The sequence below is a fragment of the Oryctolagus cuniculus genome, chromosome 21 (assembly GCF_964237555.1).
Source record: "Oryctolagus cuniculus chromosome 21, mOryCun1.1, whole genome shotgun sequence".
In the NCBI taxonomy this organism is placed as follows: Eukaryota; Metazoa; Chordata; class Mammalia; order Lagomorpha; family Leporidae; genus Oryctolagus; species Oryctolagus cuniculus.
Genome location: NC_091452.1, coordinates 2,049,690 through 2,075,616, shown reverse-complemented (window position 1 = coordinate 2,075,616; position 25,927 = coordinate 2,049,690). Strand labels below are relative to the sequence as shown.

General features: G+C 61.1%; 1 protein-coding gene across 11 annotated transcripts in view; it reads right to left on the bottom strand.

The window, feature by feature from the left end:
• RIMBP2 (RIMS binding protein 2) overlaps positions 1-25,927 on the bottom strand; it is a 205,985-nt gene that overhangs the window by 61,820 nt on the left and 118,238 nt on the right. For all 11 annotated transcript variants that reach the window (XM_070065733.1, XM_070065731.1, XM_070065737.1 and 8 more), the window contains exons 2-4: positions 16,089-16,195; positions 7,308-7,412; positions 627-677 (exon numbers count right to left, since the gene is read on the bottom strand). In XM_070065733.1, coding sequence (XP_069921834.1) covers positions 627-677; positions 7,308-7,409 — 153 coding nt within the window. In that variant the 5' untranslated portion in view covers positions 7,410-7,412; positions 16,089-16,195. The remainder of the gene's footprint in view (positions 1-626; positions 678-7,307; positions 7,413-16,088; positions 16,196-25,927) is intronic.

Below are 25,927 nucleotides of genomic sequence, written 5' to 3'. Positions count from 1 at the left end.
GGCCCCCGGCAGGTGGCAGGCCCAGCCACCCACTGTCGCCCACTCACTGTGCATGAAGGAGGCAGGTGGCAGAGGCCTCTGGGGCGGACCCAAGGTCTCCACCCCTCTCTGCCTGTCCACCCTGTCCCAAGGAGGCTGGCATGGGACCAAGAGCCAGGGACAAGAAGTGGTTACTCCCAACCCACCACCCAACCTGGCGGGATGTGGCAGCTGGCGGGACGTGGCAGCCCTTCCGTCTGGTCCCCACGACTGGGGTCGGCGGGTGGCTGAGGAGGTGCTTACACCACCCTGGCAGAGGCCCGGGGCGTTGGCGTCTTTGGTTCCCCTGGGCCCTCCTGTCTCTGGTTCTGCCTCCTGGGATCCATGCTGCCTCAGCAAGGTGCCCCATGGGACTGTGGGAGGGTGGGGCACCCCAGGAGTGGTGCAGCCGCCCTCTCTGGGGGCCCATCCTCCCTGGTATCCACGCCCAGGGCCTGTGGAGGAGAGACACGTGGCCCCGGCTGCTGGGCGGCACAGAGGATGCCGCTTCACATGCTTGCAAGGACAGCGCTGAGCACCGGCACGCACACAGCAGGTGCCACGCGGGAGCAGGCGCCGGGTCAGGCGGTCACACCCAGGCCACTCACCTCTAGCAGCCGCACGGCGCCTTCGTGTTCCTTCTTGGCTTCAACCTGAGCCTTTTGTGTAAGAAAGAGAGAGAACAGAGCACACGCTTAGAGGAGAATCTGGTTAAGTCGGAATCACCAAGGTGGGTCCTTATTTCTGCTCCCCTTAGAAGCCCTGAAACCCCAGAGGTCTAAGTCATGTCTCATGTTCTCGGCCCCTTTGGGCTGGGGGACTGGCTCGGGGCTCGGTCTGGTGCTGGCCGCAGAAGCCGGAGGGGGCTGTGGAGGTGGGGGCGGCCCTGACCCCGCCTCTGGGGAGGGGCCTGTGGGCAAGGGCTGAACCAGAACAGCCTCTGGGGCTCCTCCTCCTCCAGGACCTTCACCACCTGGAAGCAAAACCTCGACCCCCCGTGACCTGAGGGTCTCCCCAGGCCCTGATGGGGCAGGGAAGGAGGCCCTGAGCAGACCCCAGTGACCTGAGGGTCTCCCCAGTCTCCCCAGGCCCTGACGGGGCAGGAAAGGAGGCCCTGAGCAGACCCCCGTGACCTGAGGGTCTCCCCAGTCTCCCAGGCCCTGACGGGGCAGGGAAGGAGGCCCTGAGCAGACCCCCGTGACCTGAGGGTCTCCCCAGTCTCCCCAGGCCCTGACGGGGCAGGGAAGGAGGTGTTGAGCAGACCCCCGTGACCTGAGGGTCTCCCCGGTCTCCCCAGGCCCTGACGGGGCAAGAAGGAGACCCTGAGCAGACCCCAGTGACCTGAGGGTCTCCCCAGTCTCCCCAGGCCCTGACGGGGCAGGAAAGGAGGCCCTGAGCAGACCCCAGGTTCCCAGCACCTCCGGCCTGGAGGGGAGGGATAATGGATTCCAGGTTCTGTCCCCTGGGCCCAAGGGAAAATTCACACAAAGCTGAAGCAGCCTGACCGTCCTGACCATGAGTGATGGTGGGAGAACCTGCACATCTGCCTGCCTGGCCTCAAAGCCCCCCCCCCCAAGGAGCAGCCCCTGGATGTGCCAGGAGTCCACCCCCCCCCATGCAGAGCAGGTGTGTACAGCTCCAGGTGCCCAGGGGTGGCTGGCAGCAGCAGGTTTGAGCCTCTGCGTAGGGAATGCTAGGCCAGGAGGGCCCTCCTAGGACTCCAGCCCGAGAGCAGTGAAGGTCGGAGCTGCTGCAGCTATCTTGCCACCACAAGGCAAGGCCTCCTCCTGGAAACCGAGGGTCCTCAGGCACGCAGCCGTCGGGGGTTAAGGACCGAGTGGGGGAAGCTGAGGTCGAGCAGGAGCTTGTGTGGTGTCCCGGGACGGAGCAGAGGGGCGCCTCAGGCCCCTGCATGCTCTTCCCGTGTGGGCCCCGGCCCCCAGCCTCGAGAGACTCGGGAACGCACCCCAGGACACGGGGGAGCACCCGTTCCTGAAGAGGACCGTTTCCTGACGCTCGTCGGTGGGAGGACCCTGCGTGCTGAGCAGAGAGGGACACCTTTCACCCTCTCCAGGGCTCGGCTCCAGCGTCCTCGGAGTGGACATCAGCTCAGCAGCGTCGGCTTCCCTTGCAAGACCCCGGGGGCTGGGAAGAGCTTGGCTTCACGGCCAAGACTAAACACGAGAGGCAGCCTGAGACCAGAGCTCGTCCGCACGCGTTGCACTCTCCTGGCTCCAGAGAGGCTCCCGAGAGCCCGGCCCGCGAACAGAACACGCACGTCAATTACACTGTTCTTGAATTCAGCAGAATTGCCCAATGCTTAAAGTGGCTCCTTTCAAACAAAGACAGCAAAAGGGACGATAAATAGCCAAACAGAAGACAAGACAAACAGCCGGAGAACATACGGGGATTATATAAATAATGCCACCATTGAGTCCACGGAATCAAAGAGAGCTTTCAAGTGGCAGGATGAAAAGACAGCACAAAACCCTCACAGGCTGTGAGCAGCGGCCAGGCTGGCAGCAGCAACGTGGCTTCCGGCTTCAGATGAAAATTGGGAGCTGGCGTTTGTAGCCTCCTTGTAAGCTGGGCCATTTGGGCGATGAGAATAGATGGTTAAAATTAGCAGCGAAGACTGGCAGTGCTGAGTTCTTGCAAACTCTCAGCGACGGCCTGAGCAAGTCTCATCTCAGGCCAGTGCCAACGTACGGGCGGCGTGACTTCACAGAGATGCCAGAGGAAGGGGTCCCGTGCCCCCAGGGGCCAGACATCAGGAGCTCAGGGGGGCATTGCTGCCCCGGCCACCTGGGCACCACAGCGACTGGGCGGAATTGGGGGTGTCGGTGGGGCTGCAGCAGAGCAAGGGCCATTTGCTGGTGTACCTCACGGCAGCCCCGTGGAAGAGGCGGATGGGCCGGTGGTGAGCTCTGCCAGGACCCTCAGACCACAGCCCCTGCTGTGGCACTCAGCTGAGCTGCCAGAGCCCTCCTGGGAGGCCACGGGAGAAGGGTGCCACCCGGGGAGGATTCAGGGTCGAGGGCGGGGTGCCAGCCTGGGAGACTGCCTAGGGGGCGGTGTTGCCCCGATGAACAGGGTGGGTCAGTCTGGGCTCCACCCCTGCCGCCCACAGGATGGAGCAAAGCCAGAGCTTCCGAGGGAAGCGCGGGATATGGTAGAGACCTCGGCTGCACTTGCACAGTGAGGCCAGTGTGTCCCAGCACCGTCCACCTCAGGGGCGGTGTGGACAGAAGTGATCATTTCACAGCAGGGGGGGATTAAGGGGGCAGTGAAATTATCAGGTCCGCAGATGAATGTCAGCCCAGGAAAAGCCCTTTGTTCATCCTCCTGGGTCACCACCCGGACAATGACGGCCACAGGTGGGAAACCGACCCCTGAAGCGCCAGGGAGAAGTGGGCTCTGGAGCCCCTGCTGCCCTGGGAGCAAGCCGGGGAGGTGGGGCCCGCGCCACTGAAGCCCAGGTCCCTCAACGCCACGTCCGTCCGTTCACTCGCTCGACGCGCATCTGCTGAGCGCCGCTCGGAGCCGGGCGTCAGCTGGCTTGTTAATGGCACATAAGGCGCATCAGTCCATGGACCCTTCCGTCACTCACCCAGCATCTGTTGACGCCTGCGTGTGTCGGGCAATGACAGTGCGGGGGCCCCTTCTTGGAGCGTGCGTTCCAACAGGTGGACAGACAGCAGGCAAATGACAAATCCCGAGCAGTCAGTGGGTCGAGCAGCTGCCCGCTGCGGTGCTGCCTGCGGGGTGCCGTGTCCTCACCTGGCAGGGCTGAAGGCACCCAAGCCAAAAATAAACCAGTGCTGCAATGAGCCGGGACCAGGAATTCTGGGTGAAGACCCTGAAAACGGCAGCACCCGAACTCAGCAAGGGCGGGGTGGGCGTGGCGGCAAGGCCCAGAGCCCCCCTCACTTGGGGTCCACGGTCACGCGTGCAGTGTGCATTGCCGGCCCTCTCGCTGCCCCACTGACAGCTGTGGCCCCGGTGCAGGTGCTCAGCACAGACCTGCTGATCGAGCACAGGCAGGAGCTGGGAAGGACCCTCGGGCAGCGCTGGGGAGGCCGACAGCTGGCACAGGGCCTGGCGTGGCTGCCTCTCCTCCCACACCTGCGCCCCACCATGTCCCTCAGCAAAGGATGCTCTTGCGTCACCTGGACTCGCGCTAGGACAGCCCGGCTGTGTGGTCGCTCACCCGTCCTGTGATTCAGTGAGCACCCTCCCTGCACACCATTCCTCCCGCGTCTCCCAGGCCCATGCCAGGCAGGGCCGAGGTGGGCGCTGGGACAGGGAGGGGCGCTGGGCAAAGCTGATGGGGACCCTGATGCTGGATGCCCAAGAGCCCCGCCCTTTCCTGGGAGACAGGGCCTGCGGGTGCTGCGGGTCCCATGGAGTCTTCAGGTGCTGGGAAGTGTGGGGAGCGCCCCGCTTCCGGCTCACCACATGCACACGGTCCTTCCGGAAGGGGAGTGGCCGAGGGCCAGGCACAGGCCCGGGGTCAGATGTTGGTGAAGGGCGCTTCCTGGGCCCCAGCTCTGCATCCAGCCCTGGGAGATCAGACCCAGGCTCAGGGAGGCGTCTGGGCACGAGACCTGCCTGCTAGGAGTTCACAGCTCCCGCAGGGGATCCGGGAGCAAAGGGGCCACCAGCAGGCGTTCTGTGCACATTCTGTCTGCAGAGCAGGGGAGGGGGTGGGCACGGCAGGTGTTGGTGAGGACAGGCAGGGGGTGCTCTGGGATGCGGCATCAGAGCTCCTCCCAGTGGTGACACCAGGCTGAGCCTGAGTGGAAGAGTTGGGGTTCTTGGTGGGGAGCCAGAGATGGAAGCTAAGCCTGGGGCTCTGTGAGACCAGCGTCAGGACCCATCAGGCCCCCGAGTGGTGACGTGGCCAAGGACAGAGGCGTGGGGTGACCTCTGAGCTCCAGAGCGGTCTGGGTGGGAGGAGACACCGGCCAGGGGTGGTGCCTGGAACCCAGTGAGGACGGAGGCCTGACCAGGGCAGGAGTGCACAAGTGCCACTCTGCGGAGTGGTGGGAGTGAGGGCCCCCACACGGGCCCGCGAGGAGGCCGGGGTGCAGACACAGAGCGCAGGGCGCCCTTCCGAGACAGCTCCTCAGGCCTCTCAGAATCCTCCAGACTGGGAAGCCCTCAGACCACTGGTGACCTTCGTCACGCCAGGGGGCAGGCACTCATCTTTGGCTGCTCCACAGGGAAGCCCCGACTCGGCGGGGCGGGGGCTTCAGCGCTGCGCCTCCCACGGCCTCGGTCTCCCGGACACGCTGAGCCTGTGCCCCGCACCTCACACCCCACCCCAGCTCTCGGCACCATGGTATTGTTCTCATCCGCATCTCCCTCGTGCGTCTGCCCCCGCGAGCGTGTCCAGACGTACCTACCTCTCCTTTCCTTGTCCCTCTGCTTCCACCTGGGGAGGGCAGCGGCCCTGGCTCCCATGGCCCTGTGTCCCTGCTTTCTGGATCTCTGTGGTGACAGAGCACAGCACTTGCTGAACGGAGGAGCAAGTGACAGTCAGCAAGTGCTCCCCACGGCTGTCCATGGTAGGAGCAGTTGCAAGGAAAATTCTGGAGAGAATTCGCCAAGCTCATTCCACGCGAGACTCAGAGATTTACAAAATCAGAGCTGGTGAGAAATGGTACACGCAGCCCACTCACGTCCACCTCCGTTCCTTCCACGCAGCCCACTCACGTCCACCTCCGTTCCTTCCACTGCTCCACACACACACGAAGCCTCAGTGTACAAGAGAGACCCGGAGTTGAGCAGGAATGGATGAGGGCACAGCAGGGTCAAGACGGGCAGCTGCAGCCAAACACTGAGCAGGCAGATGGAGCCCCACGCAGAGAAGGGGGCCCTCACCCTGCCAGGGCGGCTGCGCGTCGGTGTGCTCAGCCCAGAGCCACGCAGAATGGACGCAGAATGGACGCAGAATGGACGCAGAATGGACGCAGAATGGACGCAGGCTGCTCCCGCCCAGCGGGGACAGGATGAGCACCCCTGCCCGTCCCAGCGACGTTCTGTTTGCCTGTTTTTACAGCCAGCATCTAGCGCCATGTCGCTTCCAGCCGCCTGCAGGCTCGTTACAACCAGCGCGCCATCCGCACAGCTGGACAAAGTCCACCCCTTACGTGAGACCTCGGTAAACACCAGGCAGACTGCATCCGGCGCTGAGGCTGCAGCCTGCTCAGGGTGGGGAGGCTGCTGCCAGCCACGTGGGCCCCCAGGCCTGAGGTCAGAGGGCAGAGGGGCTACACGGGGGTGGGCGGCCTCTTCTCCACCCCACCAGGCAGGCTGTGGCTACAGGGGCTGCTGTCCTGAGGGGGGATGGGCAGAACTCAGGACACTGGGCACCAGGAAAGAGAGGATGAGAACCCTTCACAGGTGCCCATGGCCTGATTCCTCCCGGGGCTCCCCCAGTTCCCGGCTCTGGAAGACAGATCAGGCAGCAGGATGAGGCTGCTGTCGGGGTCGGGCAGAGGGTCACTTCCTCAGGCCCTCTACCCGCCTGGGAGGGACTCACGTGGAACCCCCCTCCCTCCTTCCATGCCGTCCCTCCCTTCCTCTCTCTCTTCTCTCCTCTCCCTCCCCCTCCCCCTCCCCCTCGGTTGGTGGAGTCAGGCTGTGGGCACTGCTGGGTTTGTCACTCGGTCATTGAGTGTCCTCACCACGCCAGCAGGTGCAAAGCACGATTCCTCTTTCCCTGACACCCTACCAGTCTATGGTGTGGATGGACCACAGTTCACAGGATCATCGCCCCTTGATGGGTCCAGCTCTGTCCTGTTCCCCACCCCAGCCTCACACAACAGTGGTACCAAAAAAAAAAAAAAAAAACAAACAAAAAAAAAAAAAAAAAAACAAAGAAAACCTGGCTGGAGGCCACATTCCCTGGATGTGGCCACAGAGTCCACTCTCAGCTGCGTTTTTCTTTGACCCCTGCTGCACCTGCTTCCCCGACGGCTGCACTGCAGCTGTCCACTGCTGCCGTCTCACCCATGCCCGGCACTAGGGCGCCTCCCCAGTTTTGCGTCACAGAACGTGACTACAGGCAACCTAAGAAAACCCGGAACACAGAAACGGCGCTGGGCCTCGCCGTGCAGGAGACGGAGTGAGGCTTGGCTGGGGGGAGTGAGGCTTGGCTGGGGGAGTGAGGCTTGGCTGGGGGAGTGAGGCTTGGCTGGGGGGAGTGAGGCTTGGCTGGGGGAGTGAGGCTTGGCTGGGGGAGTGCCCCCCCGTGTCCCCGTGCCACCAACCCCGCTGCTCACCTTCTGCAGTAGGTCAATCTCCTGCTGCTTGGCGCTGAGGACAGCCAGGGCTTGCTCATGCTCCAACTCCAGCTGTTGCCGCCGGTCAGCAGCCTCTCGCATGTGCTGTAGGGACAGGGGTGTCCGCTGAGCACAGGCAGCCCACGCCGGTGTCGTGCACCGCCAGCCTGGCTCCCAGGAGCAGCTGGCGGCGCGGGGGCGCTGCCGCCTCCCTGCTTCCCTGGCTTTTCCAGAGGGAGGCAGAGAGGATGGGAACCCTGAGAACAACCAGGCGCCCTCCTCCACATTTCCAACGCGGTGGCCCTGCGCAAGGTGGACTTCCTCTTCCCCTTGCTTTGAACAAATGCCCTCTCTGCCCAGCTATTTTGCAAACAGCAGCCCAGGCTTACTGACCCTCTCCTGGGTACCCAGTGCTCTCCCCACCGTTTCACCCACGGTTGGGTCACACAGCACTCACGGTGGGGGCAGGGGGAGGGCCTCTAACAAGCTCCATCTGCAGAGCAGAAACCGAGACAGCGACGTGGTCCTCACACATCACACAGCTGTGTGACAGGGCAGACGTCCACCAGGGATTTGAACCCAGAGTCCATGCCTCCCCCGACCCACGGGCCTTCGGATCTCCAGTTCTCATCCCAGCTGTGGCTCCAGGAAATCCGAGTGCTACACCCCACAACCCAAACACTCCCCAGTCTTCCCCTGGCAGGCAGGGGCAGGGGGCCCTGGCAGCTGGGCCTGTGTGCAGTAGAGTGGACAGACCACAAGACTGAGCTCTGCCTCTGTGCCCTGCAGGTGGAGACGCCCTCCCGCGTGCCACTGGGAAGGTCAGGTGGGGGGGGCACAGAGGGGCAGGTGGAGACCTCCCGGGTGCTGCCACCCCCAGGACCTGCCTCCTTCACGTGCCCTGACACCTGAGGGTCGTAGACATGAACATGTTAGGAGGGCGGCCCCTTGGCCCAGGGAGTCTGGGGGGCCTGACACCCCTCGCCTGGCCAGAACTAGCTAGTGATCGATTTGTATGTACTCAGTGTTTTATAATCCTATGGATTTTTGGTCAATTTTGCAAGGATCGTGGCCTTTGTGAGTCATGAGGCAAAATGCACACATCTAAGCCAAGTTCAAGAACGTGGGTCTCTGAGGCTATCACTGACTGGGACTTAGCAAGATGGGGCCCGAGCAGTCAGGAGGTGACAGACCCCAGGGAGAGAGGTGAGGGCCTGGGGAGGAGGACAGACCCCCGAGAAGAGAGGCAGCCTTGGGGGAAACGGCAGAGGGGACCCCAAAGCCCGTCCCACCTCTGACGCCAAAACTCCTTCTCCGGGGCACGTCCCAGAGCTGAACGACCTTAGCCGAGGGGGGAAGGTGCCGGACTCCGTGAGTGGTGGGTGATGTTTCTGTTTGCATGTAGTAAGCTAACTGGGGCCCTAGCAGTTAAGATGCTGGGTAGGGTGCCCGTATCCCACACTGGGTTCAGCCCCTAATCCCTGCTTCCTGCTAACATGTACGCTGGGTGGAGCTGAGTCCCTACCACCCACGTGGGAGGCCTGGCCAGAGCTGCAGGGTCCTGGCGTCAGCTGGCCCAGCCCCAGCTGCCGTGGCCGTCTGCGGAGTGAGCAGTGGATGGGACATCTCTGTCTCTGTCTCTCAAATAAATAAATTCAAAAAAATTAAAGTCAAAAGAGTCTCCCTCTGTGTCATGCTCAGGCCCGGGGGCCGCCTGCACCGGCTTCCTCTCCAGCACCCACAGAAACCTTTGGGCCCCTTCTCTCTCCAGTCACCCGGAAGCCAGGGCGCCCCCCTCCCCAGACAGCGCTGGTTTTGCTGTTGCTAAGGAAACTCTCACAAGCACCCAGGATCCTGGGAAAATAAAATCCCCCAAAATTTGTTAACAAATTCCCATGAAACACAGACACCTGGTCAGTTCCTGCAGCCGGCTCACGCTGGACTGAGAATGGATCCGTGACCCAGGCACAGGTCCCGCGCACAGTCAAGCCTGGAATCCATGAGGACGGCTCCAGGACCCCCCGCCAGTGCCAAACCCACAGCTACCCATGCCCCTCACGTAGAACGGCGAGTATTTGCACACAACCCATGGATCCTCCTTCTTCCGCTAAGTCATGCCTAGAACAACCAGCTCACCACCAATGCCGTGTGGACACTCATCACGCCACCCTGTCGGACAATGACCCTGCGTGTGCAGAGCGCAGGTAACATCCTAGTACTTTTAATCCAGGGATGTGGAGTGGAGTCCATGGCTATGGGCCCACCTGTGTGTCTTCCTGCAGCTGCCCGGGCTCTCAGCGTAGGGGCACTGGGATACGGTGCTGACGTGACACCTCCTGTCCAGCCGAGCCGCAGCTGCCAGTCCAGGCCCTGCAGTGTCTAATGGTCTCTCCACGCCAGCTTCCGCTTCCCTACCCACTGCCGACTTGCCGAGATCATGTACAGCAGCACAAAGCACAAGGCCCACAGCACTGAGGAAAACCAGCGGAGCCCCTGGAGAGGCCAGGAATTCTCTGTGCTGCTGAACTGTGCCCCGGCCCCCGCCCAAGATGCTGCCAACAGGATGGGAGCAGCCACGACAGCCCAGGCAAGATGACGGTGATGAACAAGACAGCGGCAGCCACCACCCATGAAGTACCTACTATGTGCCAGCCCTCTGCCAAGTTCATTATCAAGCAACTACTACTCGCTAGCCCTCTGCCAACGCTACGCAGGATCACATCTCATGCTGGGAGTGGGGTGCCACCGTCACCATCTCACAACAGTGCAGCAGACTCAGAGACGGTAAGTGACTTGCTTGCGGCCAGACAGCTGGGACGTGCAGGGCCCTGACATCGTCCCAAGAGGAACACACCCTGGAGCTGCTATGTCCCCAGCCACCATGCACCTCTGTGAGCAGACAGCTTATAAACAGCCATTTCTACCTGGACGCATGACTAGGGGCAGGCAGGCGTTCCCAGCCTCCCATACAGCCGCCCATGTGGATGAACAGTCAGGCAGCTGTCTAATTACAACACTGTTCCAGCTCATGTTTGTGCTTCTGTTTATTTGGGAAGTGGGCACTGCCAAATGCAGCCCGAGTGATCCCTATTTAGCTCTGGGAAGGAAGTTGTTAGCGACGGGAGGAACCGTCTTCCTTAGGAGGACGCATTAGAGGCATGAGCTATATTAACACAGCACGGTCCCTGCGTGGGGCTGCAGGCCTGGGGAACCGAGTGGGGAGGGCCACAGGCACGCTGCAGCTTCCCTTGCAGAGAGAAGGGGAGCGAAGGGTGTTAGGTCAGACAGGTGCAGCCCCAGTCAGCATGCAGTCACTATCAGAGAGGGGGAGCCAGCTGGGGGGTGAACAAGCATGGTGGAACGTGTGTGTCCCTTACTCTTCCTTTCAACTAATAACATAAATCTTCTTTAAAAATCTCAGGGTAGGGCCAGCGCTGTGGCACAGTGGGGTAATGCCCTGACCTGACACATCGGCATCCCATATAGGTGCCTGTTCAAGACCCGGCTGTTCCACTTCCAATCCAGCTCTCTGCCATGGCCTTGGAAAATAGTAGAAGATGGCCCAAGTCCTTGGGCCCCTACACCCCTGTGGGAAACCCAGAGGAAGCTCCCGTTGTGGCCAACTGAGGAGTGAACCAGCAGATGGAAGATCTCTCCCTCTCTCTTCCTCTCCCTCCCTTTCCCTCCCCCCAACCCGATTTGGTGAGGTGTTTGCTCCAGCTATCCCAAAGCACTAGTGAGGGGCTGCCAGCATCTCCCCCCAGAATTTCTGCCCTCTGGGACAAGATGAGAGGAAGCTGCCGGGGTCTGGAGCACTGTCTGCTGCTTTTACCGGGACCATCAGGGGTGTCACCAGACAGCAGCCCTGGGCCCACCGGGGTATCACCAGACAGCAGCCCTGGGCCCACCGGGGGTGTCACAGGACAAAAGTGTCAGGCCCACTAGGGTTTCGTTGGATGGCCCAGGGAAGCCTGGAGGGCTCTGTGGGGTTTGAATACTGGGACATAGAAAACGTGCTACAACCCTGAATGGCAGCGGACGACAAGGGCAGGCAGCTCTGGATTCAACAGGTGCTCAGAGACGGGAATGGGAGGGGCCAGGGGAGGGAGCGAAGGATGCTGACCAGCACCACCCTGTGAGTCCCACACCAGCCGGGTGGCAGCTGCCCGTCACACAACGTGCCTCTGAAGAACCACGCCGTTAACGACGGCTGAATACTCTTTCCTCGTCCTCCAAGTCTCAGTACACGCTATGCCAAGTCTAATTCAGCGGAGATGTCCACACACGAGTCTGTTTCCAGAATTTTCACATCACGCCGTGTCGCTCAGGACCAGAGCGAGGTCTACAAAGTCTGTGTTTGGTTCCCGGCCCTGCCCGGCTGGAGCTGGATACAGGACACGGATTCTCCTCTAGCCCAGCCCTTGCCTGCGTGGGGATGCGGCCAGACTGCGCTCTGACCAGCAAACACAGTGCAATGACACTCATGGACACGCCCTTAGAAGCCACATTCTGTTGTGGAACGCAGGTGTTCTGATACGGGACGTGGGTGTTCTGATATGGGACGCAGGTGTTCTGATGCGGGACACGGGTGTTCTGATATGGGACATGGGTGTTCTGATACAGGACACGGGTGTTCTGATAGGCAACACAGGTGTTCTGATACGGGACGCAGGTGTTCTGATACGGGATGCGGGTGTTCTGATAGGGGACATGGATGTTCTGATACAGGAAGTGGGTGTTCTGATATGGGGCATGGGTGTTCTGATACACAACACGGGTGTTCTGATACGCGACACGGGTGTTCTAATAGGGGATGCGGGTGTTCTGATACGGGATGTGAGTGTTCTGATATGGGACGTGGGTGTTCTGATACAGGACACGGGTGTTCTGATAGGCAACACGGGTGTTCTGATAGGCGATGCGGGTGTTCTGATGCAGGATACGGGTGTTCTGATACGGGATGTGGGTGTTCTGATACGGGACGCAGGTGTTCTGATAGGTGACGCGGGTGTTCTGATGCAGGATACGGGTGTTCTGATACGGGACGTGGGTGTTCTGATACGGGATGCAGGTATTCTGATAGGTGACACGGGTGTTCTGATAGGCGACACGGGTGTTCTGATAGGTGACACGGGTGTTCTGATGCAGGATACGGGTGTTCTGATAGGCGACGCGGGTGTTCTGATACGGGATGCGGGTGTCCCAAGCAGCACATCAACCACTGTGAAGAAGGCTCGCCCCACGGAGTGTCTTAAGTGTGCAAGCTGACCGCATCATCCGGTGTTAGAGTGGTTGTAGTGGGCTCTCAGCACACTCTTTTTCCGAAGTCCTCAGTTAGGCCTTCCAGATTTTAACCGACCTCATCTTCCCACTCTCTTCCTGCATTCATGGTGACTCTGGCCGCCTCACCATTTCCCCAACAGGTCCGGGACCCACAGTGACCAAGGGCCTTTGCGTGACTCCCTCCCTCGGGACACCCAGGTCTGGGTTCCAGCATCACAGTGCCTACCCTGCACGTGACGCTGTGTTTCATCTCATCAGCCCATACCCTGTACTTCTCAGTACTTGGCGGACGCAGGGCGTTGTTGGCTGGCAGAATCCCAGCCTGGGTTCCGGGCACTCTTCTTGTGCACACGTCTTGAAGAAACAAATCCACCTTCAGGCTTGGTCTCAAGTGGCTATTTCACCCGGACAATTTTAACAGGGTTGGGGTCTGCAGGAACCCAGTGTCTGAGGGGAATGAGATCTCCTCTTTAAAAAAAAAATATCTGTTTGAAAGTTACAGCAACAGAGAGAGGGAGCGACAGAGAGAAGAGAGATTTTTCCATCCACTGGTTCACTCCCCAAATACCCGCAACAGCCAGGGCTGGGCCAGGCCAAAGCCAGGAGCTCCATCCAGGTCTCCCTTGTGGGTGGCAGGGGCCCACGTACTTGGGCCATCGTCTGCTCCCTCCCAGGGTACACTGGAAGTCTGGCCCCCACAAGGCCCTAAGACACAAGGCTGCTGTCACTCATAGCCCTCCTGCATTCGTGGTCAGAATCCTTAGTGGCCAATGGGAAGATGGCGGGGAGGGCCAGGCACAAGGCCAAGGGCTCCAGCATCAGTAACCTGCGAGCTACCCACCCGGGTACACAGGCCCCCAGGGACCAGGGGTCTGCCATGGCCAGCACGCTGGGAGGTGCCGCGCAGCCAGCCCAGGCGCTCGGGGGCACAGTGAACGGCCGGGTTTTGAGGACCAGCCCAGCCTGCAAGACGGTTTGTTGAGCAGCATGACTGTGACAGCAGCAGCAGCCACAGCCCCCACCACACAGAGCAAGTGTGCACCTCGTCCTGAATCCTCCCCAGTCTGCGAGACCCTGCGCAACGGGGCCCCACTCTGGCAGAATGCTGGTTCCCAGAGGCTGGGCAGGGCGTGGGCACTGAGCCGCAGTCAAGAGAGGAGTCCTCCTGCTGTGCAGCTCGGCAGGGGCCTCAGGTTGCCAGGATACAGAGCTCCAAGCACAAGGGAGAACGTGCCGCCAGGAGGAGCGCTAAGGGTGTGAGAAGACAGACACATTTGCCATGGGCAGCCTGCACAATGCTCGCATGCGTGCACATCACCGGGGCCCACGTATGTAGTTTTGAGGTGTCAGATACAAAATTAAAAACATTTTTAATAGCAAAGCATTGGGGGTGGACCTTCGACACAGCAGTTACTAGGAAGTCCACAGCCCCTAACGGAGCCCCTGGTTAGATGCCCATCACCTCTGCTTCTGAGTCAGCTTCCTGCCACTGCACACCACAGAAGGCAGCGGGTGGCGGCTCCAGCACGTGGGCCCCTGCTGCCCACGTGGGAGACCTGAATCGAGTTCTCATCTCCCGGCTGTGGCCTGGCCTGGTCCTTGCTGTTGTAGCTAGGCAGGGGATGGATCTCTGTCTCTGCCTTTCAAACAGATAATGGGGAGTATCGAATGTTGGAGTATTTTGCAGCCGGTAGCATCTGCCCAGGAAGGGCCAGGAGTTTACATTTCCAGTTCCCACAGCCAGGGGCTCCTCCGGGCTCCTCCTGGGTGTGGGCCATGCTGGCTGTGCCTTTAGCTCTCTGTCCGCAAAGAACGACTGGGATGCCCCTCACTTGCTGGAGAACGTTCCTGAAGCAGGCTTTCCGGTGCTGTCCTCAGCCCCGCACACAAAGCCTGGGGCTCCCAGTGTGCGAGGAACCAGCAGGTGCAGCCATGTCCCCGTCTCCAGTGGACGGAAACACTCAGGCCGGCCAGGCTGCTGACCCACTGGACACACCACACTCAGAGCAGTAAGAGACTCCGTGTGCAATGCAGCGAAGGCCAGCGGTCCAGATCCGCCCCGGCCAGCCGAGGGTTAGGGCCGAGAGCTGGCCACGGACCCGGGAGTGAGTCCCAGGATGTGAGGTGGATTCTCTGCTGCCTGAGGTCTTCGCCGGGGCCTCTATCCGCCCTCAGTAATCAGGCAGAAGGAGCCAGGCTGGGTTCCAGCTCCTTCCAGCCAGTGACAGCAGACCCCGACGCCTGTGACACACGGGCGGGGGAGCCCAGGTGGCTCTGACTCAGACAGGGCTGGGCGGAGGTGGCAGAGGGGACTCTCGGATGTGAGCAGAGTCAGGGTCTCTGGGGGAGGGAGGCAGAGAGAGGAGAGGAGAGTGAGGCCTGCCCTGCTCGCTGGAGGCGGAGCCTGGGCCACACGCAGCCATCGGTGCTGGGAAAGGCTGCAAGCGTCCAGAGAGGAGTGGGGCTCTGCCCACGCCCGGGTTTAGCCACACCCTGGACTTCCGGCAGCTGTGAGAGGATCTGTGTGACGCTTAAGCCAGGGAGCCACAGGGTACTCCGTCACCCGGGAATAAGAAGGGGACGCACAGACTCCGCCCTCAACACCGTGGACCTGGGGCCAGTCCACTCTTGGCTGACCCTGTGGGAGGACTAACAGCAGCCCTGGCTCCTGGCACTGTGCTCCAGGCCTGGGCCCCTTCCCAGCTCCTACCCATCAGAGACACCCCCAGACCCGCTGTGTTCTCTTTAACATGGTAGACTCTCGGCGGAGCTCCTGCGGACCAGTTACCCACCGCCCTGGAACGCGTCACCACGCCCCGGCACCGTCCCGGCCCTGAAGGCAGAGGGCAGAGCAAAGCAGGCCTGGGGCTCCCAGGGAGCTCACGGTCCGCAGTCAGGGTGGGGGCCGCGGCTGAAGCAACCGCGCTGTAGCGTCTCGGCCCACTAGGGGGCTTCCCGGGTGAGGCCGCACGGCCACAGTCAGGGCCGGGCGGGAGCCAGGGAGTCTTTCTTGTTGGAGCCGCAGGTCACGCGACGTCGGGGGTCCTGTATTCACAGACCTGCGCTAGGAGCGCTTCCGTCCGCATCCGGGCATCCTCCTGGCGCCAACGCGCACCCCCAGACCCCGCCGGCCTCCCCAGCAGCTGCGGGTGGCGAGGGGAGGTGCTGTGTGGCCCCTCTGTGCTCCCTGCTGGGTCTGGAGAGGGAAACTCAGAATCCCATAAACCGTCAGCATTCAAAAGGCCGGCACGTAGAGACTCGCTGGGCTGAGAGCAGAGACGCCCCCAAGGTCCTCGGGGACACACACGGGCCCCCTGGGAGCCACCTCCTCACGGTGGAGCCCACGGAACGCCAGGGAGCAGCCGGAGTTCCCTGAGCCTGGGACAGCGTCGGTGACACCCGCTGTCCCAGCCCCGCGCGCCCCGTTTGTGGCGTGGATTCCCGACCCCAGGGGAACCCGGCCCCGCCACGGGCATCCACTCGCGACGGCTGTCCTACCTTCAGGACCTGTTCCAGGTTCTCCAGCTTGCCTTGGAGTCACGGCCAGTCGCGCTCCGCGGTCACCAGGGCGAGCGTGTGCTCCGGCCACGCATGCTCCGCCTCACCTGCGGGCAGCAGAGGGAAGGGAGGCCGTTACTGCGTGTCCCCGGCCAGCACCTGCCGCTGCCCTCTGGAGCCATACCCCCGGCTCCCCTTCGGAGAACCTTCCTGCCCCTATTCTCCTTTGTGGACTTCACAGCGGGTCGGTCCTGCTGAGGGTGACCCCGTGGTACCAAGGGCTGCCAATCAACATGCAACCTCCCTCTCCATCCCACCCACCTCCGCTAGCTCCACCGTGATGGGCTGGAGTCTGGGCATGTGACTCAGGCCTGGCCAATCGGGACAATCCCATCCCCGGGATACAGTGACCGGTTGGGGAGGTCACACGACCCAATCCCACCTGTGGAGAACGAAGCCTGGGACTTCACTCTGGGAGCCCGTGGAGCAACCGCTCTCTTTTTTCGCCTGCTGGACTTGGCCAGTTGAGGACACAAGGCTGGAGGTACTGAGCCATTTGCTGCCACACGGCAAGAACCATGTGAGGACAGAGCCGGTGGGGTGGATGGAGAGTCAGAGACGCGATGGTTCCGGGTGAGCCCCGGGATCGAGCTGTGCCTGAAGCCCGCTGTGGCATGACGTGGGCCGGGCATGCTCTCTGCGTGCTCACACCCGTCTCATTGCTCTCTGTCCCTGGTAACCACGCAGGTCCCAACACACGCACTTGCCAAGCGCTCCAGACACACTCCTCTGTCTCAAAGTTCCACCCCGACGTTAAAGGTGGCTGAAGGTGGCAACGGGACTCCACGTGCATTGCAGTGAGCTCAGATGCCACTGGAGCCCGCTGGACCCTCGGCCTCTGCCTCCCGTCCACTGCCCGGGCCCCTGGGCCTCCACTGGAACCCCCAGGGCCCTCTGCAGATGGCAGAACCCGCTGCGATTTATTCCCGGTCATTTCCATCCAAGGACAGACTTTCACTCTCCCGCCCTCACAGATGTTGCGATGTAAATTACTGCTTCAGTGACACATCCCAGAGAGCCACCTCCTCAGCCTCCGAAGTCCTCTCTGCTCATGGAGCTTAACCTGACAACTTCTGCAGCACCCAAAGGCGGGCAGGCAGCCCTCGGCGTTCCTGGGCAGGAGCCGTCAGGGGAAGCGGTGTCGCGGAGAGGTCTGGCTCGCAAGGCCGTGGGGCACCGTGCAGCGGCCGCGTGAGGTGCCAGGCAGGGAGCTGGGAGCAGGTGCAGATGCGCTCAGTGGACACGTACACCCGCCTGCGTTAAACAGCCTCACTTTTGGACCTCAACCCCCAGGCTGCAGGTTTGCTGACAGCTGTCACTTCTTATGGTCTCACCGCTCAAGAACAACAGATTTGCGAGGGACGGCCCAATGCCTCTGAGTCTCGTCTCACACAGGGGCCACCGTGACCTTGCCTCTCCCTGTGTGAAACCTCCTGTGGTACCATGGTCATAAAAACCTAACTCCTTGATGGTCTACCAGGCTCTGTCAGGTCTGGCCTCACCCGCCTTCAGCCGAGCCCCCACTCACCCTGTAGAATCAGCCTGGCCTTCTCTCTGTCCCTAAACAAGCCGAGCTCATTCCACCACAGGCCCTTTGCACTTGCTGCTTCCACTGCCTGGCACCTCCTACCCCTCCTGTTCCACCACTAAGGTTGCAAGTTTGGCTTCTCATCAGCTGAGCCTCCCCAGCCCACACGCGGGAAGAGACTCCTCACCCGTCCTCCCATCTACCATATCGCCATCAGCATTCGTCCCACGTAGCGGAGCACACCGTCCTCGGAGCGGGTCCCCATTAGAACATCAGTGCCGACCGGATGGGGTTCCCGTCTGCTCCCCGAGTCGCTCCTGCCAGGGCCCGGCCATCTGCCTGGCACAGCCAGGGATGAGAACTATTCTCAGACCTGACAGAAAGGCGGCTGTGCTCGTGGGGTTAACTGATCGGCCCTTCCAGGGCCGGTCCTGCCTCCTCGTGACCGCATCTCTTGTGCCATCAGCTTCTACCTGGATTTGACGATCCCAGCAGGAAGCTGGAGCGTGGAGAAGAGAGGTCAGCACGGCCACCCTGGCCTGGCCCCTCGCCGGCAGCCTGCAGGGTTTGTCTGTGCACAGAAGGCCCCAAGCTGGCCCCAGGCTACTGCCTGCTGACAAGGCTGGCTGTTGGCTACACGGGCAGACGTGGGTTTGGGGAGGGTGCCCACCACTCCCTACCTGGTAACAGGGGCTCCCTGTGCCTAGACCAAACCCCACAGGGCACGCGAGCAGGAGGCTCTGGGAGCCAGGGCCCTGCCTGAGCACAGACCTCGTCAGATCGGCTTGGCTGCTGTGGGCAGGAGGCCGTCCCCAGCCGGAGTCCCCGCCCCATCACAGCATCACTGAAGCCACAACACGGCAGTGAGCGGCCGGGCCCTCGTTCCTTCCAGCAGGGCCTCTGCCCTGGGCTCTGGACTGAGGGAGCACGTGAGGTGCAGGGGTGTGGGCCCGAGCTCCGGTTTCCACTCTGAGCAGCAGGAAGTGATTCTGGGCAATGAAGCCAGAGAACGCCCTGCTCTCACGCAGTGGCCGCTGATCCTGCCTGGACACGGCACTGATCCCACTAAACACGGCCACGTCAAGTGGACACCAGCAAACACGGCAAGTCTGCCCCTGCCTGGTCACCTGGGAAGCTGAGCGTCAGTCACTCCAGGTGTGCCCCGGCGGGCACTCACCTTGCCATCAAAGCCCCGCCTCACGAATGCCCGACAGATCCCAGACGCGCCCACCTTACTTCCACAACGTCATCACGGAAAAGGTTTGAGGAAGGTGGAGAAGCTAACGAGTCGCACAACGATCATTCACATCTGTGCCCACAGCGCCCCAGACTCCGGCCAACCCGGGCTCACCGGCGGCGGTAACAGGAGCTGATAGGTCATAGTTCATAGGTCATGAACTTAATGACACGCCTGGCTCCAGAACTCAGGCGCTGCCCTGAGACCCACTCACACCTGGCCCCCGACTCATTTCTATTTCTAAATACAGATCTTAGTGGCAGCGACGGCAGCACTGGGTGGAGGGGAAGCGGCCACTGCTGGGGTGGGAGAGCCCTGGATCCTCCAGGCGGCTGCAGGATCTGCCACTCAGCTCGGGGGCCTCCCTGGACCCCTCCTGGCCCAGGCAAGCGAGGAAACTGAACGATCTTCTGTAATCAGTGAGAAGCTGGGTTTGGAACCTGAACAGGCATTGGGCACATCGTTGCCCCCTGTCCTGGCTCCCGCCTGTTTGTTGGTTTCTTCCCCAGGCGCCTGCCAGGGAGAATTCAGTCCAGCGTTCCAGAGGCCACATTATACACCCAGCTAAGAAGCCACCATTCCCGCACAGGCTTCTGGGAGACAGCGAACGGTGCAGCCACACACCCCTAATCTGGAGCTCAAAGGTGAACGCCACGCCACCCTCCTCGTCAGGGCCACACAAAGCAGGCGGCAAGTCCCAGCAAGACGGTGGTGGGGACATAGTGACACCCTGACATCTTCCAGGAACCACAGCCAGAGCCAGGGCTCCTTGTGCTCTGCTCGTTGGGACAGACAAGACCCCCATCCTGGGGTCTGACATCCTTCAGTGCCTTCCTCGAAGAGAGTGCCCCCTCCCCTCACAGCTCTCCAGCTCCCTGGACATGAAGAGACCGGCCTCGGGGCAGCGCTGGGGAGCTGCTCTCTCCCAGAGGTTCTCTCGTGCACCCAGCAGGCCCAGGCCCAGCGCAGAACCCGGCGTGGGCAGCCCCATCAGGCCGTGCCCCTGCCCATCCCCCACCACTTCCAAAGCTCCACTATTCCTGGCTGTGCCTGATGAGTCAGCGGCACCGCAGACGCCCCTGCAAGGCAGAGGGAGGGCGCCCTCATCCTTGGGCTTTGCAACCCTGCTTAAGGGCCCAAGCTGTGAAGGCAGCAGGGAAGGAATCTCAAACCCTCAGCGAGAAGACGAAGCTGGGATCGGAAGCATGAACGCCGGGCCAGGAAAGGAGCCGTCCCTGCAGCCAGCGCTGGCCTCGCGCCTCCGGGCTCAGACCAGCCCCGTCTCCCCAGATAGGGCTGTCCTGTGCTGGTGTGGGAGCCCAGTGGAGAGGCTGGGGGGAGGAGGCCTGGGCTCCACCCTCCCCACGCAGCCCCTCCCTGGCCTCCGCCTGCTTCTCCTGAAGAAACATCACCACTGGCCTCGTTTCCATAAACACAGCCCCGGGCTGGGAAGGCCCCTGAGGCTGCCTCGGGCAGCACTCGTGGCTCAGTGGCTGCATCCTGCTTTCCTTCTACCGCTTTCCCAGGCCACAGCAGAGCTGCACTGGAAGAGGAGCAGCCGGGCCTCGAAACGGAGCCCACATGGGATGCGGCACTGCAGGCGGAGGATGACCCTGCTGCGCCACAGCGCCGGCCCCGCGTCCCTGTTCCCTAAGCCTGGGAAGCAGGGCTCAAGGGAGGAGGGGGGAAGGACTCTGGATGAAGACCAGGGCACGTGCTTAAAACACGACTTTTTGGACAACTGCACTAAAACACAGGAAATCTGCCAGCTTGGTCCTGTTGAGGTGCACAGCTCGGGGCATCAAACGCACACAGTCTGACATCCGTCTCCACCACCCACGTCCACACCTCTGTCATCCCCCAAACGGAAGCTCTGTGCCACCAAGCACTGCGTCTGTCTCGGGGGTGACTGCTCCGGGCCTCACTTTGTCTCTTTGCAACTGGCTTTTCCCGCAGAGCATGACGGCCCAGGTTCCACCCCACTGGCCCGAGTCGGAACCGCCTCTCCGTCAAGACTGGGTGATGCGCCCAGTGGATGGGCTGCACCTGCCTACGTGGGCACCTTTGGTGGACACTTAGGCCGTGGTCCTCTGCAGCATGGGTGTGCATCTCTCTCCACACGCCCGCTTGCAGCTGTCTCGGGTGCACAGTCGGCCCCCCACCCATGCTTCTACACCTAAGGAGTCCACAGCAAAAGACCAAACATGCTCTTTACAGGAATCGCATCTGTACTGAGCGAGTACAGACTCTCTCTTGTTCTTATTCTCTAGACAACACAGCGATTGCTTACAAAGCATGTACCTCTTACAGGGTATTGTAGGTTAAGCTGCTGCCCGCAACACGGGCATTCCTTGTGAGCCCCAGTTCAAGTCTCGGCAGCTCCGCTTCCGACCCAGCTCCCTGTTAAGCACCTGGGAAGACAGCAGAGGACGGCCCAGGTGCTGGGGCCCTGCACCCACGTGGGAGACCTGGGGAAAGCTCCTGGTTCCTGGCTTCAACCTGGCCCAGCCCTGGCTGCTGCAGCCATTTGGGGGCAAACCAGCCAACAGAAGATCTCTCTGTGTCTCTCCCTCACTCTGTAACTCTGCCTTTCAAATAAATACATACATACATCTTTAAAAAGAATAAGTAATTACAGATAAGGTATAAGCACAGGTTCTATGCACATACTGCACCATTTTCTCTAACGGACTTGAGCATCCATGCATGTTGGTATCCAAAATAAGTCCCGGAATGGAGCCCTCTGCACTCTGAGGAGGGATGCAGCAGTGGAGCTGCCGTGCCACGGTGACCCCGCCTGTGCCTGTCTGAGCTCCCCACGGGTGACCCTGTGGCTGTCTGAGCTCCCCACGGGTGACCCTGTGGCTGTCTGAGCTCCCCACGGGTGACCCTGTGGCTGTCTGAGTTCCCCACGGGTGACCCTGTGGCTGTCTGAGCTCCCCACGGGTGACCCTGCCTGCAGCTGTCTGAGGCTCCCCACGGGTGACCCTGTGGCTGTCTGAGGTCCCCACGGGTGACCCTGTGGCTGTCTGAGGCTTCCCACGGGTGAACCCGCCCACGGCTGTCTGAGGCTCCCCACGGGTGACCCTGTGGCTGTCTGAGGTTCCCCACGGGTGACCCTGCCTGTGGCTGTCTAAGCTCCCCACGGGTGACCCCGCCTGTGACTGTCTGAGGCTCCCCACAGGTGACTCTGTTGTGACTGTCTGAGGCTCCCCACGGGTGACCCTGTGTGTGACTCTGAGGCCCCCCACAGGTGACCCTGCCTGTGGCTGTCTGAGCTCCCCACGGGTGACCCTGTGCGGCTGAGGTCCCCACGGGTGACCCTGTGTGGCTGAGGTCCCCACGGGTGACCCTGTGACTGTCTGAGCTCCCCACGGGTGACCCTGTGCGGCTGAGCTCCCCACGGGTGACCCCGCCTGTGGCTGTCTGAGGTCCCCACGCTGTTTTCCACAGCAGCAACACCAGCACGCATGCAATGCCAGCTCCTCCGTGGCCTCATCACCACTTGCCATTTTCTGAAAGATGCACTTTGTTGAAAACATGACCAAACACGGAGGTCAGAATAAAAAGTACCAGAACAATTCATTTTAACATAAAATCGTTAGGACCCAAGTATTCCTTGAAATGTGCATTAGCAGAGCCGTGAAAGAGCAGCTCAAAACCACCAGTGATTCGGACAATATTGACTAAGCTCTGACTGCGTGTGCTACTTCAGGGCTGGAGTTAGAGTGATGGACATGACAGCAGAGACCGCCTGCATGTCCTGCAACAGGTGCTGGGGATGGTGATGGACAGGAACCCACTGCGTGTCCTGTTACAGGTGCCGGGGACAGTGATGGACAGGGACCCACTGCATTACCCTGTTACAGGTGCCGGGGACAGAGATGGACAGAGACCCACTGCGTGCCCTGTTACAGGTGCCGGGGACAGTGATGGACAGGGACCCACTGCGTGCCCTGTTACAGGTGCCGGGGACAGTGATGGACAGGGACCTACTGCGTGCCCTGTTACAGGTGCCGGGGACAGAGATGGACAGGGACCCACTGCGTGCCCTGTTACAGGTGCCGGGGACAGTGATGGACAGGGACCCACTGTGTGCCCTGTTACAGGTGCCGGGGACGGTGATGGACAGGGACCCACTGTGTGCCCTGTTACAGGTGCCGGGGACAGTGATGGACAGGGACCCACTGTGTGCCCTGTTACAGGTGCCGGGGACAGTGATGGACAGGGACCCACTGTGTGCCCTGTTACAGGTGCCGGGGACGGTGATGGACAGGGACCCACTGCGTGCCCTGTTACAGGTGCCGGGGACAGTGATGGACAGGGACCCACTGCGTGTCCTGTTACAGGTGCCGGGGACAGTGATGGACAGGGACCCACTGTGTGCCCTGTTACAGGTGCCGGGGACAGTGATGGACAGGGACCTACTGCGTGTCCTGTTACAGGTGCCGGGGACAGTGATGGACAGGGACCCACTGTGTGCCCTGTTACAGGTGCCGGGGACAGTGATGGACAGGGACCCACTGCGTGCCCTGTTACAGGTGCCGGGGACAGTGATGGACAGGGACCTACTGTGTGCCCTGTTACAGGTGCCGGGGACAGTGATGGACAGGGACCCACTGTGTGCCCTGTTACAGGTGCCGGGGACAGAGATGGACAGGGACCCACTGCGTGTCCTGTTAGAGGTGCCGGGGACAGAGATGGACAGGGGCCTACTGCGTGCCCTGTTACAGGTGCCGGGGACAGTGATGGACAGGGACCCACTGTGTGCCCTGTTACAGGTGCCGGGGACAGTGATGGACAGGGACCCACTGTGTGCCCTGTTACAGGTGCCGGGGACAGAGATGGACAGGGACCCACTGCGTGTCCTGTTAGAGGTGCCGGGGACAGTGATGGACAGGGACCTACTGTGTGCCCTGTTACAGGTGCCGGGGACAGTGATGGACAGGGACCTACTGTGTGCCCTGTTACAGGTGCCGGGGACAGTGATGGACAGGGACCCACTGCGTGTCCTGTTACAGGTGCCGGGGACAGTGATGGACAGGGACCCACCGCGTGTCCTGTTACAGGTGCCGGGGACAGAGATGGACAGGGACCCACCGCGTGTCCTGTTACAGGTGCCGGGGACGGTGATGGACAGGGACCCACCGCGTGTCCTGTTACAGGTGCCGGGGACGGTGATGGACAGGGACCCACTGCGTGTCCTGTTACAGGTGCCGGGGACGGTGATGGACAGGGACCCACTGCGTGCCCTGTTACAGGTGCCGGGGACAGTGATGGACAGGGACCTACTGCGTGTCCTGTTACAGGTGCCGGGGACAGTGATGGACAGGGACCCACTGTCTGCCCTGTTACAGGTGCTGGGGACAGTGACAGACATGACACTCTTTGCAATCACAGAACACACATCTTGAAGGGGAACCAGCAAAACATGGAAAAGAAGATGTGGTCAATTACGACAGGCCCTGAGAGGTGAAACACATGACACCTGGCTGAGGTCACACCTGGCAGGGGAGAGCAAGGGAGGGGCAGCCTCAGCAGGAGGTGACTTTGCACCGGGGCCTGCAATGGCAGGAGCTGCCAGCTCTCTGATGAGAAGTGGAGAATTCTGAGCAGAGAACACCACCAAGTTCTGGTCCATGGAACAAGAAGGTCAGAATGGCTGGAGCACCTGAGCCAGAGGCGTGGGCAGGGACCCAGGTGGCCACGGGGCAGCTGTGCGGTGGCGTGCGGGTCAGCCCTGAGCAGCTCTATGAGGCCCCTCCGAGGCTGCAGGGAACAGGTGAGAAGTGTGGAGGTGGACACGCTTGGGCATCTGGGCAGGAGGAAATGCGACTGGAGTGTGACAGGGGTGAGGAGGAGAGAGGGGCGGGGCCGGATGGCACAGCAGTGGCTGCTGGGTAGTCAGGTGTCCAGAGGGACAGGCGGACTCGAGGGCAGCTCCTCCCGCCATGCTGGCTTGAGCAATCAGGCGGACAGCAGCGCCTTTTACTGGGTGAGAGCACGGGGGCTTCTGGGAAGCCTCACGCACTTCTTGGAGGACATAACAGGGGCCAGTGTCGTGGCACAGAAGGCTAAGCCACCACTAGGGACACCCATAGCCTATCGCAGTGCTAGTTTGATTCCCGGCTCCTCTGCTTCCAATCCAGCTTCTTGCTTTTTTTTTGGAAGGCAAAGCAACATAGACTGTAGCAGAGACAGATTTTCTGTTCAATGGTTCATTCCCCAAATGCCTGCAACAGCGCGGGTGGGGCTGCGATGAGGCCAGAACTCCATCTGGACCTCCAACTACTGTTGCAGGGGCCAGGTACTTGGGCATTAGCAGGAAGACGGAGCAGAAGCAGAGAAGCTGGGACTTGGACTGGCACTCTGACACTGGAGGCTGGCATCTCAAGGGGCAGCGTAACCCAGCGCACAACGCCGGACCCTCTCCATCCCACGCGTGGACAAGTGCCAGCCACAACAGACAACCTGGGAGTCAAAAGGCACAGTTCCCATGAGGCCCCTCACCCACTCCCTGCACACGATCAGGACTACAACAGGCGGTCCCTGTCCCTACCGGAAGCATCGCCACCACCGCCCTTGTCCTCCATCTCTGGACCAGACAGCCCCCAGCGGGTGCCCCCACCTCTCTGTGCTCACTGGTAGAGGAGACTGTGAGAAAGAGACAAGAAGCGGTGTTTGTCTTTCCTCCAGGCGCGTGGAGTTGCAGAAAAGCGTCCATCCATTTGCTTTATTTACATGGCACTTCCGAAAGTTCATGGAGGATGGAACTGAAAGATCAGTTTGTTTTGGTGCAAGGAACGCTGAAATCCATGCACACAAGGGGTCTTCCTAACATTTACGGAAATGTGTGTGGAAAATTTATGCATGGGTGCCAGATTTTTTTTGCACCAATGTAAACTCACCTTTCAATTTGATTTTCCATTAAATTCTGAAGCGCCCTTGTATATTCTATCTCAGTGAATTAAGGTCAGCTGCTTCACCTGACAAAATCAATCCTTCCAAGAAAAA